The sequence below is a fragment of the Limulus polyphemus genome, unplaced genomic scaffold (assembly GCF_000517525.1).
Source record: "Limulus polyphemus unplaced genomic scaffold, Limulus_polyphemus-2.1.2 Scaffold73, whole genome shotgun sequence".
In the NCBI taxonomy this organism is placed as follows: Eukaryota; Metazoa; Arthropoda; class Merostomata; order Xiphosura; family Limulidae; genus Limulus; species Limulus polyphemus.
Genome location: NW_013665683.1, coordinates 476,214 through 497,322, shown reverse-complemented (window position 1 = coordinate 497,322; position 21,109 = coordinate 476,214). Strand labels below are relative to the sequence as shown.

Sequence of the window (21,109 nt, the reverse complement as noted above, 5' to 3'; positions counted from 1 at the left end):
AAACAATATAAAGTCTTCTTTCTAGTCTGGAATTTCTTCGATATCTTATCGAGGGTTCACGATGAGCGAGTTAATTACGAGTTGATGTAGGTACGATTCGCTTAACGGGAAGCTAGCTAGCTTTGTCCTTCGTTATTTGCCCACCAGTCGCACAGCGGTATGTCTGTGGACTTACAATGCTAGAATCCGGGATTCGATACCCGTGGTGAGCAGAGCACAGATATCCCATTGTGTAGCTTTGTGCTTAATTACAAACAAACAAACAATCCTTCATTATTTATCAGCAACGCACATCGGGTTTTCCATCGTGACGTTGTGTAATGTTTTCGTAAAAATACTAATGTCCGATGAGAATCCACTGAGGTTAAATGATTTGTAATGTTCGAACTTTGTAAAGGTTCCTGGTCAAATATCTGAAGTTTTCCGATTGATAAGCATTATAATAATCACAGTTATAGTTTCCAAAGTTTATAGCACACTGACTATAGTGAACTAATAATAGATACTCTCTTTCGGCGTGGCGCGTTGGTTATATTTATAGGTGTGTGGAGGCCTTCTAGAAAATTCAGATTAGTAGCAATACAAATTTAAGCGTTTACGTACACACATATATATTGTTGATTCTTACTCTCGAGAATCTTCTACAACTTTGTAGAATAGGCGGGAGTTTCGCAATACACATTTAACAGTATACGCTATGTATGTTCCTAAATATAAATTTACTCTAAACAAACGTTGAAATTAAAATAAATGTATAGTAACAAATTCGTTACACACGCAATTCTCACGTCCCACAATATTTACTTAATCACTAAATATTGTTTGTAAATGTATGGTTAGCTAAGTGGTTGTAACACTGAGAGTATTACACTATCTGTATACGAGAAAGATTTCTAAAAAAAAAGATTAAAAATTGCAGATATATAAGTTTAATTTCGATACGAAAGGAAAATTAGCAGTGTTTCAAGTGGAACTTCATACACCGTAACACAAATATACCCTGTTAAACAAATTTACAAATCTCATTATATCAATTTACTGAACAGGTAAATCGCGGAAGTTTCGATCCTGTAATATTTCCATATAGCCCTTTCTGGTGTTATGAAGTCATAGTTTGCTTTTTTATTTCTCAAATATATAATGAGAAGTATAAAAATAACATATATAATTTATTATACTTGAAAAATAAATTTCCATAATATTTATTCTTTATCTCCCTATCAGAATAAACTTCTTATCGATTATTGTCTTGAAATGTTTAAATGTTCCACTGTAATTCCTGTACCTTGAATTCGAAAATGATATCCATTTTTCTCCATCACGTACAGATTTTTCACAAATCGTCGTAACGCAATACATAAAAGAATGACCACAACACTTAGTTTTGAGACTAAAATACGTAGATTTCACAAAAAAAATGAGGATGAATAAGGATACATATTCGTTTGACATCAATGTTCTTCCCTTTTTGTTTGTATTTTTGTTTACAAACATAATAATAATAAATGTTCATTATGGTAAACAAAATAGTAATTTGATCTAAGTTAGAGTTTTTATTTCTTCCCGATTTGTAACAAATCCTTACATGATAGAAAAAAAAAAGAATATTATTTTCGAAATCTGCGTAGCTGGATTATGGAAAATCCGTTATTAAAACCAAAACAACTTTTATGAAGTATAAATTTGCAGGTCCGTGTTATAAGAAATGTTGCTGTTAGTTGGTGTATTTTCAATGAGTTTTATTTCAAAACTAATTGGGCTGTTAAATGTTAATTCCATATTACTATTATTAACGTCTATAATTGCAAAATTTATGAAATATACTTAAATACTAACGGAAAGTAAATAATCAATAAATTTTACACTAAATTTTTTACACAAACTTACATAAGCACTGTTGTTTTTTAATATTAATGGTATACTTATTTGATTTATTATACGGAATTTTTTAAATTTTCTTATAATTTCAATATGTGAAAGCAGTAATTAGTAGTATATAATTCTACAAAGAAAAATAACAAAATTGAAAAGTCTTAAAAACTGGTGCATAAAAAATAAGTTGTTTTTTGCTATAGAAGTTGTATTTATTAAACCAAGAAATAAACACGGATATTTTAGTTATGATGAACTTATTTTCCCAGGCGTGGTTACAGCTGCCAGTCCATGGCACCATAATAACTGTGTTGGTAATAGAGAGGCGATAGTTCACTTGTTTGAATGGAAATGGACGGACATTGCTAAGGAATGCGAACAATTCCTTGGACCGATGGGATTCTGTGGTGTACAGGTGTGCTTTTTTAAATTTTCTTTAGAATTTTGTAATATATTTTTGTCAATTCTGAATTCTCTATGAATGAAAAGGTTTTACCGTGCGTAGAGAAGCACTCATTTTCAAAATGCCAGAGGCATCGTTAGATTTTTCTTTTTAACATCACAATGAGAACAGCCTAACACTAATTAAACACTTTTTAGTGATATAATGTAATTATAGGAGATAATGTGATCCAAGATAAACTTTAAAAAAACGTATTCACTGTACTTTCAAAGTGAGAAATACATGTTTTAATACTAACAGTTGAGATTCATTTACATGTTTTTCAAGTAAACCCCTAAACGGAACACACCACATGCGTACAAACATACGTGGACACATATCAACGATAGATCTGTATATCTAACAGCATCTGGAAGTTTTTCATCCGCTGTTCGTTACAGGTGAACATTTCCCACTCGTGATCTGCAGTGAAACTAATAGAAAAAACAAGTTCAAGTAACAGGCTTATTACCACATTCCACATCGAATTATATAACCTCTTTAATTAAAGCATTTGACAGTTGGTATATATAAATATTATTTGTTTGTTTTGGAATTTCGCGCAACTCTACTCAAGAACTATTTGCACCAGTCGTTTCTAAGTTTGTAGTGACAGACTAGAGGGATAGTAGCTGGTCAACATCACCCACAGCCAACTCTTGGGGTACTCTTTTACCAACGAAAAGTGGGATTGACCGTCACATTATAACGCCCCCATGGCTGAAAAAGGGAGTAAGTTCGGTGACGGGATACGAACTCACGATCGCAGGTTGCGAGTTAAGCACCCCAACCATCAGGCCATGTCAGGCCCAGGTATATAAAAAACAATACTATGTTTTCCTCAACTAATGAATTTCCGTATTTTTATCGGTGAACTGAAGTATTTGAAATTGAGATAACATTAATTCAACTTTGACTTTTCTAGATCTCCCCTCCAAACGAGCATGCAATAGTGTTGTCTCCACGACGCCCTTGGTGGGAAAGTTATCAACCAGTCAGCTATAAGTTAACCAGTCGAAGAGGCTCTGAGAAGGAATTCGTTGACATGGTAGAACGATGTAACAGAGTGAACGTAGGGTAATGCTAAAATATAAAAATACAGGAACTGACACTTAAGTAATGTATACACACTTCAAATATAACTTTTATTTATTACAAGAAACAATTATAACATAGCTATATAATAATCAGTTTTACCAGAAATAAATTTAACAAAGGAATTATTGCTCATTGCACAATGTTCAAGGCTGCTTCCAGACATCAAAGGAAGAAAGATCCTTGCATAAAATTATGTCATAGAGCTTGTAGGTAAATCATTATATTCCGAACATAAGATATGGCAGACTTGAACAATCCTCCATATGAGGTAGATGTTCTATATGGATGTAGACAGAACGAGCTACCGATCTCACATAGCCATGAAATTGTAAATAACATTTGAATTTTGAAGTGAACACAAATTGTTCAAAGGAGCAAAAAGCAATTCAGATAAACTCAAGGTTTAAACATTTTTTTTTTGTAACCTGAAGACAGGTTATCAGTAATGACAAGGCAGGAAACAAAATTTAGACACGTTAAACTGTAAGGTTGGAGAAATGTAGTGCCAATTCACATATTCTCCCATAATACTGTTAATAAATCGGTGATCCATATATCGAGCATAAATAGTTAATTTTCTCTTGAAGAAAAATAAGTCAGTTAAAAGAAATATATCTAACACTGAGCTGATTATTTACACATTGTAAGAAAGATTGAACCAAGGCTTTCTGTCCGGAAACAATAAAAATACCAGGAAAAAGTTTCTTTTATATAACAAAGTTATAATTGTTTATTTAAGACACTGTTTTATCCAACTTGGCTTCTGATTACAGGAAAATGAGCCGGGTGTGACCTAGTAGTTAGCGTGCTCGGACTGTGAATCCGACAATTCATGTTTCTTCGCCGATTGCTACAAAAACGCGTTCCGCACTTTGGGGGCTGTTGGTGCACGAGAAATGTGAAGATCAAATCCCACTATTTGTCAGACAAGTGTAACTCAATAATTTGCGGAGAGTGCTGTTGACTAGTTGCCTTCTCTATAGTCTATCTCTTCAAAATCAGGAACCAATATGCACAAATAGCCCTTTATGTAGCTTTGCGCAAAAATTCTGAAAAAATATTCTTTAATGCTATTTTTTATTGGATTGATTTTGGAATATGAAAAATCAAAATTCTATGGAAGTAAGCTTAATATTGAGATAATTTTTTAAGGGATACTTATGTATACTAAAAATCCTTTATCTCTCTGCTAGTTTCTCTGTAGTTTTGTACTGTATTGGGCTTACTGTAATTTATGCTTTCAGTGGTTGAAGCAAATTATGATATAAATAACTTCTCTACAACTAGCTCCCAGTGGCACAGCGGTATGTCTGCAGACTTACAACGCTAGAAACCGGGTTTCGCTACCCGTGGTGGGCAGAGCACAGATAGCCCATTGTGTAGCTTTGTGCTTAACTTCAAACAAACAAACATTTTCTACAACTACTATGTTGTATCCCAGTGGATCTGATGAGAGAGCCCTGTTATTGGGCGAAAATCCACGTCAATACTGGATATAGTAGATATAGTGTGGTTGATATATCATTATATTCTTCTTTACTTTCAATTAAACACTTTTATTATTGCACTCATATTTTACCACGTGGATCCATCATTCTTAATGCCTGGCATGGCCAGGTGGTTAGGACGCTCGACTCGCAATCTGCGGGTTGCAGGTTCGAATCCCCGTTCCACTAAACATACTCGCCCTTTCAGCCGTGGGGGCATTATAATGTGATGGTAAATCCCACTATTTGTTGATAAAAGAGGAGCCCAAGAGTTGGTGGTGGGTGATGATGACTAGCTGCCTTCCCTGTCTTACACAACTAATTCAGGGATAGCTAACACAGATAGCCGTCGTGTAGCTTTGCGCTAAATTCAAAACATACAATCACTCTTAATGCCTTTTTTAATTTCGTAGCATTCGTCTCGTCCAACTAATGTGTTTTATTTTTTATTTACTCCAATGGAAAGAATTAGCTACTTACTCAGTTTATTGATAGTTTCAAGAAGAAACTAATTCTAGACAAACTCATCATTGCCAGAAAACATTACATTTTTACTCACACAGTACCCATTGATTACAATGAGGAAAAGACAAGATTTAGGGAAATACCTACAGATATCAAAAAGTAGCAGTACTTATCAGGACACTTTCATGGCAAAAACTGTCATGCCACCATGACACTTGATGACAAAAGTTGTCTGTTATTATGTAACATCATAGTTTGATTGTTACTAAACTGAGGGCGCATTGCTAGTGGTGACGTCATAGTTTGAGTGTTACTCACCAGAGGACGTGTTGCACGAGGCATGTTGCTAGGAGAGGGTGATATCATAGTACGAGAGGGACTCACCAGAGGGAATGTTGCTAGAGCTGGTACCATAGTTCTACAAAGTGTGACCAGAAGGCATATTGTTATGATAAGTGTACTGAGAGTTTCCAAGTGAACCATCAGAGGGTGGTGTAGATCAATGTGTCATCAACTTTATACTAACATTCAATGTCTTAAAATTAATATTTTGTCTAACTTACATAGCACTGTATTTACAATTATCAATACTGGAAAGTTTCTGACTTATAATGTCTACAATAAACATCAGCATTAATCTATCATCTGGTCTCTTAAGTTTTATAAATCTTCCTTAGCGAGCTTAACTTTTTTAATGCTGTTGGTATATACGAATTTTCAAGTATGTCTAAATAAATATAAGACTGTGTATCATGTATATTTTAATAACTTTCATAACTGTTCATTTGTCTTGTCACTCAAGTTTACTATAAAAAGTTAAGCTTGACACATAATTATCTAACCTTTAATCTTTAGTCAGGCTTCGAGTGTACTTGTTCAAAATTTGTTATATTTGAGATCGAAAATTGATTGTAACTGACAAAAGGAATAATAAAATTTGATATTCTTTGTATAAGTGTAAATGATAATATATCACATGTTATCGTAATATTGTTTCAAATTCTTAAAATGGTCGTGATAAATTCAGTGTTTGTTGACACATAATGTTACACATATGAAAAAAATATATATTATAACTGAAATAGTAATATCGAACATAATGTACAAAAGTTGTAAGAAAGTTAATTCAGAATTTTATAAGTTATAGATGTTTATAGATCTTGAAGTTTTTTATACATTTATAAAAAATGTGAAAGAATCATCATTTCATGTAGACCATATCTTTTGTCATAAGAAGAAACAAAATTTAAATATTTTGTCAACAACTTTTACAGATTTTGTTTTTAAATGTTTTAAAAGTAGAGTGTATACACATTATTTGTGATAAATTGTAGATAATGTCATCTTTTTCTAACTTGAAGTTTTTTAATAAATGTTTCAGTATGGTTGTTAATTGTGTAATCTTACTTATATATATTAATGATAACATATTAGCCATGATGAAATATGAGTTTTATATAAGAAGTATAAATGGAGACTTGTTTTACTTGTTCAAACATATTTGTTATAAATTGATATTCATGGAGTGTAATTTATCATAAAAGACCAAGCTAGATTTGTATAGGTCAATATTTTATAAACTAAGATGTTTTTGTAGATAGTGTATTAGTGTATCTTGAAGTTTTGTTAACAAATGTTTCTGTATGTGTGATACTTAAATCTGTAATTTTACTTCCATATATTAATGATAGCATATTGGATTATGATGAAAAGTGAGTTTTATGTAAGAAATTCACAGAACACTGATTTTATGCATAAAGTTCCAAGCCAGCAAGAAACAAGCTCTGGACAAAGGTTTGTGAAAATATCTGCAGAAAGTTAAGAGTAGTAAAGTTAAACATAACAATTGATGTAGATACTTTAAACTCTAGCAGAAACAATCAACTTATAAAGCTAAATATTATTATATATTATTTAGAGATTTAAGTAAGTATCATTTTCTTGATGAGGAGATGTTATACAATATATTAATTATAGAAATGAATTAGCAATAAGTGTTTTACATATAAAACCTTAGGAAATGCAAAACATATGACATGCAAATTATAAACATAGAAGTGAAAACTATAATCTTTACATTAAATGTGAACTAAATGAATACTCAAAAACATAATTGGCTGTGCTAACTGTCTTGTTCAATATTTATAAAAATGATACATTATGCATGATAAAATCTTATCAGAACAGATATTGTAAAAGTATGTAAAATAAATTACTGTCCATGCTATAATATTTGCCTTGTCCAAATAATAGCTAAATTAAGATAGTGTGTGTGACAAAACTAACACATGTAACAGTGTTATAATAATTGTCTCATTAAAATGGTGGTTTTGTTTGTAAACTTTAGGATATATAATTAAATCTTGACTACAATGTTGATGATGTAATCACATGTTGAGACAGCCTACAATGAGCTCATTATGCTATTGAACTATCTGTTTTTAGAAACACTATCTGCCCTATCAGAACCTTAATAACACAGTTTACCATCTGCCTATAGAACCTTAGTAACACAATCCATCTAGTTACAATATCTGCTTATAGAAACACATGTAATACAGTTAACTATATAAATGAAAACAATAAAACTAAGTTGAGATGAGTTTAAATTTGTATGCAGTCTTAAGGAAGAATAGTAACACTGTTTGCCTATAGAAACACCATTCACTTTTATAAAATACATGTAATATAATTAAATAAATAAAAGAAAACTATAAACATAAACTGAGACAAGTTGAAATCTATATGTAATCCTATGGAAGTATAGTAAACACTGCGTGTAGAAACACCATCCTCCTGTGTAAGAAGTTCATAATATATAAGTGATAGTCATAAAGTTGATAAGATTAAAATAGCAGATTTAATGCTTTACTTATAAAGCAAAACTGTAATTGCAATAAAAAACTTTTCAGTACTGATAATTGTACAGAAAAATGATGTAAATTAGATAAAATATTAATTTTAAGACTTTGATTATTCTTATAAAGTTCATGAAACATTGATCTATATCACCCTCTTGTGGTTTGCTCATAAACTATCTGTGTATTTATCATAGTCACATGCCTTCTGGTGGCACTTTGGGAAACTGTGATATCATATCTAGCAATGCTCCCTTGGTTGAATCATAGTGCAATACAACCTCTCCTAGCAACACATCCTCTAGTGAGTAACACTCAAACTATGATGTCACTTCTAATATTGCAACCCTAGCAACACGCTCTCTGCTGAATAACATTCGAACTATGATGTCATGTGACAGCAGACAACTTCCAGTTGTCAAGTGTCGTGGCAGCATAACAACATCTGCCATACAACTGCCCCAGTAACTACTGGTAACCGTACTTTATTTAGTCTGTGGAAGTTAATGACATGACGAAAATTAAAGAAATAAATTTAATGAAATAGAGAAAATAGTGGTTGAGAAATATGTAGAAAAATCTAAAACATGGCTGGAAATGATGTGGATGTGTAATCGATAAAAAAGAGGCACTTGATTACATTAGACTCAAGTCTGTGTATGAGTGAACAAAGATAAGAAAATAAGATGTTTTTATGACTTATGCTTGCCTGTTGTACTGTACTAATTCTAGATCTTTCAATAAGCAAATAACTAAAATACAAAATAAATCTTAATAATAATAATAATCTATCCCAGTTTTCACATTTTTATTGAAGTGATATTTTAGGCCTTGGATTATCAGATATAGCTCTTAAAGTCTGGAAGTTTTTGAAACATCTAGAGATTTTTTATGCAATTTATCGAAGTTTTAATCCTTTGTATACACTAATGGTTTAAAAACTAAAACGATTGACGATTTATCAATGGTATAAAGCTTTGTTATTGCTGTATATTTTCCATAAATGTCGATCAACTTTACGTAAACTATATATGATTCAGTCACTTTAAGTTTGAAAGTTTAGAAATATTTTGATAAAAATATTTTCTTTAATTGTTTTAGAATTTCGCATAAAGATACATAAAGGGCTATTTACATATAAAACTGGTAGATTATAAAAAAGGCATCTGTCAAATGAACCTAGTAGCAGCTCTTGGGCTGCTCTTATCTAACCCAAATAATGGAATTTGGCCTCCACAGTTACAGCTAATCCACAACTCCAAAGTGCAGAGAGTGTTTTTACGACAACGGGTCGCAGACAATTAACCCTGGGATTCACAATTAATAATGCTAATGATTAAGTTATTCCAACACCTAGGACTTCAAATTTTGTTTTCGAATACATTTAGTAATACTATTTCAACTTACATTATCAAATATTTAAATAACCACATTTCTATGGGTAATACAGTGTGTTGAGGTTTTTATTCTCTCTGTACAATAATTAATTTGTATTAATTTTGTGTTATATGATAAAAGCAACAAAACTATTTTCATATATTAATTTTTTTTAAATAACAACACCATTACAAAGGATTAAATAACCAAAGGGTAAATCGACTGTTTAAGGACTGACAATTTTATAAAGTACTTTATAGATATTGAGTATTTATTTCAGAGAAAAGTCGCAATAGACTACACTGCTATTTCCACTATGTGGAAGTAAACCTTGAATTTTAGCATTGCAAGTCCACAAACTTATCACTGTCCAATCGTGTGGCTTATATGTATTAACTTGATTGTGCTTAAAATGATAACAAAACTAAATTCTAGGAGGGTTAAAAGCTTTTTACATAATGACGACTTTCACTGCTGTATGGAAAGCTTTTGACTTGTATTATATTATAGTAAGTACATTGAAGAGTATGAAAATATTAATAAGCAACATTAACGTTAGTTTTTCAAACGTTTTTATTGTAGATAATTTTGGAGAATAAATGGCCTTACAAACACAAGACTATACATTAACTCTTGACAATTGGTAAAAATTGGCAAATTGTACGGAAAGTTAATCAAGATTAACTTCTGAGATTTGTATAAACTAATTTAGATGCAAGCCGTGGTGCTAAGAGCAAAATGTTCATAGCTTCTCTAATTGGTTTGTGGTGAATTCCAAGCCATTCGATAATGAAGTGGTGCTAAAAAAAACTTGTGGATAGAGAAATATAAAGCATTTCTGAAGAGAAATATTTGTAGAGTGTTATTTTTAAACGATATAAAGAAAGATAAAAAATTTTGAAGATAGGTTTGCTTGTTGTTAAGCGCAAAGCTCCACAATGGGCTACTTGTTCTCAACCCACCACGAGTATCAAATCTTGGTTTTTAGCAGTATAAACCCTCAGACTTACCGTTGAGCAATGGAGTAGTGGGGCTTTGGGAAAAAGAGCTTTTATCGATTTTTTTGAAAAGCAAAATACTCGCTCAGTAAAATGTTTATGGCAGCAATGGGATCCGAAAACATACCCATCAGGTCAATCCAGAACAATTCCCTCGTCTGCAAAGTAAAAGCTATGGTCGTGATAGAAAACCTCCAACCCATCTCTTCCCACCCCGTTCCCCAAAAAAACCACTGTTGTGATGAAACTGAGAAATCTCTTAGTATTGAGCTGACAAACTTACAAGCTAAAAATTCACAAGCTTCCAGCCGAAAACAACAGCTATTTGCATATGAAAGATTATAGAAGCAACTAGGATCATAATAATCTCATTCGACCGCATACCTGTCAGATCCTCCTAAACTCCCATACAGCTTCAATGGGCTTTTATTTCTTTAGTCTGCTTGAACATTATTTTGGAAGCCAGCACCCACGGATCTGTGGAAGGTTTCAGAATACGCGTTGTTTAAAACTGAACTTGCCATCATTTACAGAAACATGTTACAATGGAAGTGTCGGTGTCAAGAATAGTGAAAAATCACGATAAACAATAAAGGAAGTAGTTCCAAGCCCAGCACGAAATCTGCAGGTCATTTTTATAGAGCAGTCAATCTCAGTATTATGAGGCTCACCCAAAAGAGAGGAAAAATTATTTGTTTAAAATTAAGCTAAGTATTTCTTCTCTATGATACACCCCCCCCCCCCCAAGTGGCTCATTATAATCTATAGGCTTGCAACACTAAAATCGGGTTTCAGTACCCGTGATAGATAGATAAAACACAAATGGCCCATTGTATGGCTTTGTGCTTAACAACTTTAAAAATAAAATATTCTTTAGAGCTAGTATAAGGAATTGTTGATCCCACAGAAAAAATTGGAAGGATTTTTTACATGAACTAAAAAAGCCTAGTGCAATGAATTCTTTTGACATCGACCTGGGCAGAAGTGATTTGGTTATTGTGTCTGGCTGAAGATCAAAAAGTGCAGTCAGACCCGATAATCGGTTAAGGAAGTAGCTAGTAGTCAATGGGTGTCCTAATTGGTTACCCTTGCTCTGATTAGTAGTTCTAAACTAGGAGTGGCTATTTTTGAATCCCGTGATATCTGACCTGGGTGATTTGGTTGTGTTCATTGTTCTGATTTGAGGTTATGTATAGAAAATAACTGGTGCCAGAACTTTACATATTAAATATATTTTAATCTTTCAAACCTTAGGACCGTATATTACTGATAGCTTAATCACTAAATAGGCTGTTTTATGGAACAAAATTTAGCTAAATTCATACATGGTAGTTTATTTCAAAGACTGAAATATATGATGATAATCCATTATGGATAATGTAACGAGTTTAATTACTTAATTACTGTTCAAAGAACTCGGAACGTCTTCTCTCTAAATTACTGCAGATGGATGATATTCGTTACACTGAAAAAAAATTAAATCTTGACGGGCTTAGCTATTTCTGTTTGTTTTTTCTCGCTTATTTGTTTGCACTCTAAACATATTTGAATAAAAAGTTATTAAGATAGCTCAATTTAAAAGAGAAACTCTCAGTGGTTTAATTATTAACATACTTTTTCTGAGGGTCATTGATACGTTTACGGATTTACAATATTAAAATCCGAGGTTTGAGCCCCTACAGTGAACAGAGTGCAGATAGTCCATTCTGTAACTTTGCGCGAAAACAAACGAACATTGACATTTATAAGGATATTCTAATTATTCTTTGACGTTTAATAAATTTTGAATTTAAAACCTAAACCTTTATTTAAGCAAGAGTTTTAAATGCAACACATTTACGTTTGTTTATTTATTTCACTGGTTTCATGTAATAAAATATTGATATTTATGTGTTTTATTGAATATTACATTTTTCAAAACATCATTTCAATTTTGTAAGTAATTATACTTTCTAAAAAATTAGTTTATATTATATAAATAATTCGATTACGAACACAAAATGTCATTCTTTTTATTTGTTTGCATTGCACCGGAGGGAAGGTTATGTTGTAAACACCTTAATGGTTTGCATTGTACAGGTGCGGGGGGGGGGATTATGTTGTAAACAAGATTTAATAGGAACCAACAAAATATAAGTTTATATTCCTTACTTGTAAAAATTTACAGAATATATGCAGACATTGTCATCAATCATATGACAGGAATGGGAAGATCTGGAACCGGGACTGCTGGGTCACCTTTCGATGCTGATGCCCATAGCTTTCCCGGAGTACCTTATTCATTTCCAGATTTCAACGATTGCTCCAGTTGTTCCGGTTGCTGCTGCATTGACTCTTGGACTGATTTTGCTCGAGTTCGAAACTGTCGATTGGTCGGACTTATAGACCTAAATCACAAAGTTACACATGTACAAAACATGGTTTCCGGATTTATGAATCACCTGATTGATATCGGTGTCGCGGGATTTCGAATAGATGCTGCCAAACACGTGTGGCCCGAAGATTTAGAGATAATCTTTAAGAAGTTAAACAACCTAAATACCAAGTGGTTTCCTTCCGGAAGCAAACCCCTAGTTTACATGGAAGTAATCGACATGAATCAGGGAGGAGAGATCCAAGCCAATTCCTACAAGCACCTCGGTCTTGTTACCGACTTCAGGTATTGCGTCAAGATTAAGGATTCTCAGAGAAATCTAGGAGGAATCCCCTACATGTATGATGCTGGATGGGGAATGCTCCACCCGGATGATGCCTTTGTCTTTGTTGACAATCATGATAATCAACGAGGGCATGGTGGTGGTGGAAACATTCTTACCTACAAAAAACCCTATGAATACAAAATGGCTCAAGCAATCGCTCTAGGATGGCCATATGGACAACCAAGGATCATGAGCAGTTTTCATTTCAGCGACTCTGAAGCTGGCCCTCCAATGGATGAAAATGATAAGTAAGGAATGTTTTGTATTCGATAAGTTTTATATCCTTTCTTCAATGTATATTTAAGTTTGTCATTGGCAATGGTTTTATTATTGTTTGTTATATATAGATATAAAAAGAGAGATAAACTGTGAAATTTACATGGGAAAATTAACCCCTTTTCTAATACAGGCAATCTAAGCATAAAATTTTAGCAGACTATGAGTAAATTACAACCTAAAGGTTTTTCTACCATAAAGGCTAGTACATCATGACTGAATAAAAACCAACATATTTTATCACCATAAAAACTACGTAATAACAACATTAAAGTTTTACTGTCTCAAGTACAAGTCTATCGTAGTTAATAACAAAACTATCACAGTTAATAACAGTTCTAGTATTGCAAGATATAGTCTACTAGAATAAATAAAGGCCTTAAGATTTTTATCATTGCAGGTCCAATCCATCAGGAGTAATTCAAAATGTAAAACCTCCATTATTGTGAGGTTTAATCTAACTAAAGTAATTCAGGACATATGACTTTCCGTCAATGAAAGAAAAATGATTATTTGACACATATTAACCTCCGTTTATTGGATTTTTTCACACAAGTTAATTTTAGCTACTAAGTTTTTTTGGCTCTCTTTAACCTCAACTTCTAGGTTTCTTTGATACTCGCATTAACTTCAGCTCCTAGCTTTCTTTAACACACATTAACCTCAGCTACTAATCTTCTTACACAGGCTGCTAGTTTTCTTACACACATTAGCTTCAGCTTCTAATAAAGAGTGTTTTCATTCAAAAAAAAATGCGTGGTCATTGGATATTTTTTATTTTAACTTTTCTGACTACATGCAAAGATATATGTAAATGAGCGTAACTCGTGCGGGGAGTTTCGTACTTGCATTTGTTTGTCTATGTGTGTGTGTGGTTATGTTTGAATCTAATCCTAAATTTATTGGTAAACAATAGATATATGTTGTTTGTTTTTTTAGTTTTTACAGAAGAGAAGGTCACAAATACAGACTCATAAAGTGAAAACTTATTACACACAGTCTAAGAAAACTTCATATGTTTAGAAACTAACTTTGCACAATTTCTCTTATTACATATATAATATATAATAGTGGATAACAAATTCATAGAATCGTGTAAAAAACACGTGTATAACAATTTGGGACTATTCATATTATCCTCGACACCTACTCATGAACTTGTTATTTATTTTCACAGCACATTAGATGTGACGATCAATGCCGACGGTTCCTGTGGCAATGGCTGGGTATGTGAACATCGGTGGAAGCCCATAGCTGGAATGGTATCATTTTCCAAGGCGACATCTGGTGAACAAGCAAAAGATTTTTGGTCCGAGGGAAATCAGGCAGCGTGGAGGAGAGGACATAAGGGATTCGTGGCCATGACGAACCAAGGGGGACTACGAAAGACTTTTTACACTGGTTTGCCTTCTGGTCAATATTGTAACATTATCCAAGGCTGTCCAACTAAGTTAGGATGTGAGGGCCAAATAGTGAACGTAGATGACAATGGAAACGCAATGATTGAGATTAACGATAGCGAAAACCCGATCTTGGCGATACATATTGGTATTATCCTTATCTAAAAAATAATTATTAGATTATATTTGATATGAATAAATGAATATAGTACTACAACCAAGTTCTTCAAATAAAAATACGGCGTTCAAATTATTGTTTCAAAATTATGATTTAAGTAACATCATCGATAATTTCAATAGTAACAAGAACTATGTGTAGTTATATTGTTGATCATTATATTAGAAATCTTAGTGCCTGTAGCTTAATTACTGAAACTTATTGGTTATTGATGAATATTGTGTTTTGGTTTTTGTATGACGTCTTTTTTTTCACCGTCAGAGGGCAAGGCAGGAAGTGGAGGCTGCACTGATGATGGACCAGCTCCGACTGCCGAACCTCAATCTTCAAAGAAACCCACCGCTACCCCAGACATCACAAATCCACCAACTGAGCCTCCAACGGGTTACAAGAGAACTGTCATTTTTATAAACTTTAAGTCAAAACCCGGTCAGGACATGTTCATCAGAGGAGGAATCAGTCATGAAAGACGAAATGGTAGGAACATCTTTCCCAATATGGAAAATGCTTTATAGGATAAATTACGCAAATGTTTGGACTTAAAAAGAAAAATTTCGAATGTTTTCAATGATATATTATTATTATTACTGTTTGTCTGTCGCTATATTAATATAATATATTCACGTAACTTTGTTTGAGAGCAAAGTTGCACAATGGGCTAACTACACTTGTCTACTGCAGGGACCAAATCACGAAATCTAGCAGTAAAAGCCACTTGGAAACTAGTAATTGACAAAATAAAAATTTCAATCTTCAGCTTCAGTAAGGTAATTCCCTTTCGATATTTGTTTGTTTGTTGGATTTCGAGTAAAGCTACACAAGGGCTATCTGCACTAGCCATCCCCAGTTTTGGAGAAAGACAGCTAGTCGACACAATGCCATCGCCAGCTCTTGGAGTACTCTTGTTAGACCAAATAGTGTGGAATAGTATGGCCTATATATGACATATGTGTGTGTGTGTGAAGTGGTAATGGGACGCAGACCACGAAACCTCAGTTCCACAATCCGGCACGTTAACTATTGGACTGGACTTGGCCCCTTGTCGTTATTAATAAAAGTTCACCCTACTTAGAGAATAAGAAATGAATCTCTCAATGTTAAAGTAATATCCACTATAGAAGATCAACATTAACAAAAAATATGTCTTGTATTGAATTTGTCAAAACAAACATGGAAAGTAAAGAAAAAACCGGTCGTAGAAATTAATGAATGTTTCATATTGTGAAGATATTAACATACAAATTACTCAAGCACAGGCAAGTTGATGTTGTTTCCTGAGTACAAAAACTAGATAATGGGCTATCTGCATTCTTCCACCGCGAGAAATGAGCCCTGGATTTGTGCGTTGTGAACCCGAATATTTACTGTTTACCCACCGGGGGGACATGCATAGACAAAAGAAAACAATAATTATTCAACGCATAGAAATTAGCTATAGTCAAAAAATAGTTTGGTTTAAAGTTAAGCACAAAACTACGCAATGGTCTATCTATGCTCTGCCCACCACGGGTATTGAAACCCGCTTTCTAGCGTTGTAAGTCCGCAGACATACCGCTGTGGCACTGGGGGGGGGGGCTCAAAAAATGTAAATAGTTTAAACAAAAGCTCTCGTGTGGACTAACAAAAAATTGTAAAATGTATACTACTTGTGATCTATCACGTAACTTTTCATAAATCATATAATCTCGTTTTGTTTTGTTTTTTTACTAAGGGTGTACAAACGACGCCGCTTCTAGTTCTTGTGCCATTTCAATTACACACAATAAACTCGGAAGTAGCACTCACTATGTCAAATATCTTGCGTGGATCACAAATGACCATAAACTGGATTGGTACGGTGCCGAGTCTGGTCAAGGGCTATACCAAGGTAAACAGGCAGAAGGAAGCCCTTGTGTTTGGACGTCAAATAGCGTGACCTCATCTGGTTTTCAACAATTGAACAAGTAAGAAATTCTATTCCTATTTCAAATATTTAAAAATATAGATGGTACAGTTTGTTTATTATTGACACCTGTCACACGAGCCAGTCCAATATCTTTTAGTATTGAGCCTAGGATGGTCAAGTAGAAACTGGTGATTTAGAGTTATTTCGATAGATCTCGACGAATGAAGCTCGACACAACTTCGAAGACGATAAATAACTAAATATTCATGAAAATATGACATGATGAAATCTATATGAACTATACTATGGCGGTATCATACTGAGCATTATACAGCCTTGGCCAAAATGATTGGATATTTTGTAACAAATAAGATCATTATTAATACGATGGAATACAAATACTCTTAGCACTGTCAAATTGAGAAAAGTTCTATGAACATCATGAACGATTTATTAGAACAGCAAACAATTTTATCAGACACCCTTGGAAAGATGTGTAATTCAGTATTTCACCTTCCACAACAAAACCTTACCAAAACCTATATAATGACAAAATATAACACCGAATTATTATAAATAGTTTCTGTAACCTTATACAATTTCATATTAAACATTCAGTACCTGGATGGTCCTCCTACTCTGATAACCTCCACAAGGCGACGTAGAATGCTGTCGATGAGATTATTGATGTAACCCACTGTGATTTCATTCCAAAATGTCACTAGAAGGCGCTGCAACTCAGTTACAGTAATAAGTTTAGGGTCGTGGTTAGCAATTTTCTTGCTCAGTTCTGCCCAACAGTTCTCAATGGGATTGCAATCTGAAGACTTTGCTGGCCATGACAATCTTATAACGTTGTCCTGGTGGAGAAATCCTGTACAGTATGTGCACTGTGGTCAGTGGCATTTTCATCCTGGAACACAAAGTTATTGCCAAACCTTGCCCTAGCATAAGGCAGAAATATCGTCACCATGTAATGCCAGTAGAAGGCGTCATTGACGGTTCCCTGGAGGATATGAAGAGCAGTATTTCCACCATGATGAATAGTTGCCCAAACATATACAGCACCACCTCTTGTGTGTTCCCTATGGGAAAGACAATCTTCTCTCATCTGTTTCTCAAACAAATGACGAACATAAATCCCGAATCCTACCATCAGCTTTAACAAGCAGGAAACAAGACTCATTTGAAAAGATGACATGTTGCGAGTGTCCCAACTGTAAGTTGGCTTGCTGTCCTGCCCAAATAACACGGTTACAGAGGTGAGTTCTGGTTAATATCGGCTTACTGATAGATCTTCTTGCACAATAACTGTGTTTGGTCATTCTCCTATTCACTGTTCTTTTGGATATCCTGGAATAAATGTGTTCATGCCATTTCTGTTGTAAGGTGTTGCAAGACTTCTTTTGATGTTGACGTGTTAACCTGATCAAAACACGGTCCTTTCAAGCAGTAGTTATTCAGCGCCTACCAGTAGTCTTTCCTGGAACAACGTTTCATGTAGTCTGAAGACGTTTCAGGATTCTGAATACAGTACAATGGAGGTACCCCACTGTTCTGGCAATGTACGTTTGCTTCATACCATATCTGAACAGTCGAATAATTTGACACCCTATAATATCTGGCACATGACGAAATATGACTCTACACCAAGTACAGAGAAATTGTCTGAACAAAGCACTGATCGGTTTCAAAAAGGATTATACCAAAAGCACACCGTTTCATACAAAATAGGTGTGTATGTGTGTTTTGATGAATAAATGCTCAAAACAACTTATACAGACCAGAATAACAACTCATACATGTTTGTCTGATCATAAGTTACGTGTGGGGTTAATACCCGGGCGTTTATTCAATAACTACTCCATGCATGTAGACAATAACACCAATATAGAACAGTATACGAACATTTTGGCCAAGACTATGCTATGCATCTTATATTTACTCTTCATTGAAGAAATGACATTTTTAATTTAAGAATCGCTAGGGAAATCGCCTTGTAATGCACCTGCTTCAACTTCAACAACATATCTTTGGACTTTAATGTACCGTTAATTTAACAAAATATTGAAACTAATGATTTCTTACATATGATTCCAATCCCCTTTTTGAAGTTAACGACACTATTGTACCCGTTTTTTCTATGTTTCGCTGTCAATACAGTAATCAAATAACGAATCTACGATTCAGCTATTATGCCAAATCGATTGTGATATCTTCAAATAACTTCCCATATCCGACCTGGACCCATGGTTTAGTTTAACTGTTACACTTAAACCACCATATTCAAAACCGCATCTACAGCATTTCAAGATGTTTCATTGCTACATCGTTTTACTTTACATTTAGAAGTTAACTTCTCCATGTTGACTTTCATGGGCTCGGATTAGGTCATGGGTCTGGTTCAGCGACCTAGACCTCGAAAATAGTGCCAAGCATTTTCATTTGATCTAAACAAAACAACCCAAACCTTTCCTGAATGACTCGTTTTTTGGGATCATACGGAGTATATTTCTAAAAAACTAGTTACTAAACCTGTGCCATGTTATAAATAGCGTACATTAAAACAATTTTACCATTCATTGTTTTCAAACATTAATTACAATGCGATATGAAACTTTAGCAAATTGTTTAATACATAGACCTTTACCAGTTTTTACACCATTATTTCTAAATAAACATTAACCATCAATTCATTATAGATAGATAGTTATGTAAGTTAGACGGATATATAGATAGATAGATACAAACTCTACCAAACATTTGAGCTTTACTAATTTTGTGAGTTACTTACGTTTCCAAAGTAAACCAACTCAAATTAATCAGATATAAACAGTCCTGAAAATAACTATGTAAAATAATTAACTTCTATGTAATCTCCATACAGATGGGGTGACCACTACTGGATGATTGATTTCAACATGAACTGTGATGAGACTGAACAGGGCTGGTTCGAGGTTAAAGCTTTTGTTACCAACTCGGGCTGGGAATCGGATGTTAACCAAAAATCCTGTGAAGGAACAGCAGGAGGAAACAAACCTTATAGTAGCAGCAATCACTTCGCTCGTTGTGGTTACGTCAATATCTTTCACTTTAACTCTAATGATTGTATTATCGATAGCTTTTAATCGCAATATGTAGAGTTAAATAAAGAGTAAGTGGTTCAAACTAACCTTTTTTGTGTATGAGTATGGGAGTGATTGTTTCGGATATTCATCCAAAGCTACACAAGGATTATCTGCGCTTGCTGATCCTGATTTTAAACAGATAGGCTTGAGGGAAAATGGCTAGTCAACATTACGCCACTGCCAACTCTTAGGCTATCTAAGTGGAAAAGTGGGATTTGATCATTTTTCTTTCAACGCATCCATAAAGTAATTTGTTTTGTTTTGTAGCTGTAAAGATCCGAATCATGGACCTTTGGATCAACAGCTAGACACAATAACCATTAGGCCAAGCCCGACCCGTCTTTTAAACTGCTTGGTAATGCATTATTTAAAATGCTGATTATAGGGATTCCCTATAGAGAAACATGGGTGTGTTATTCATGGCCTTTTTTCAATCTTCTGATTATAGGGATTCTCTATAGACACCTATGGGTGTGATATTCATGGCCTTTTTCAATCTACTGATTCTAGGGATTCTCTATAATCAACTATGGGTGTGGTATTCATGGCCTTTCTCAATCTAACTCACTTGAACGAATGATTAATTGGTATATAAGTAAACTTGACCTAACTGATACATTAATTTGCACTGAAAATACCTTCCAAACAAATTTTATTTTACTTTGTTATTATTATACATAAAAAACGCTTTTTTCATGATGAGGTGCCGAGAAACAAAATTTCGTTTTTTCAAATAAAGACCTAACACAAGAATTGCACTGTAAATGTAAATCACAGTTAATGTTTTCAGTTTCAACGACGTATTGTCACAAAACATTGAAAAAATATTTTCAAGAGTGGTATGGACAACTATATAATATTAATATGAATAGTTAATAACTTAAGCACAAAAGGTTGAGTGATTACAATATTTTAGGTAAGGTTTTCCATTTTGTTGATGAAGTTT

The 21,109-nt window shown here is 33.7% G+C and overlaps 1 protein-coding gene across 1 annotated transcript in view; it reads left to right on the top strand.

Moving 5' to 3' along the window:
* Positions 1-20,203, top strand: part of LOC106466241 (alpha-amylase-like) — a 21,393-nt gene extending 1,190 nt beyond the window's left edge. Inside the window, exons 2-8 of the mRNA XM_022394822.1 lie at positions 2,142-2,287; positions 3,240-3,391; positions 12,765-13,544; positions 14,750-15,120; positions 15,412-15,627; positions 16,862-17,093; positions 19,923-20,203. Of these exons, the coding sequence (XP_022250530.1) occupies positions 2,142-2,287; positions 3,240-3,391; positions 12,765-13,544; positions 14,750-15,120; positions 15,412-15,627; positions 16,862-17,093; positions 19,923-20,163 (2,138 nt within the window). The 3' untranslated portion in view covers positions 20,164-20,203. The remainder of the gene's footprint in view (positions 1-2,141; positions 2,288-3,239; positions 3,392-12,764; positions 13,545-14,749; positions 15,121-15,411; positions 15,628-16,861; positions 17,094-19,922) is intronic.
* Positions 20,204-21,109: the final 906 nt, after the last annotated feature.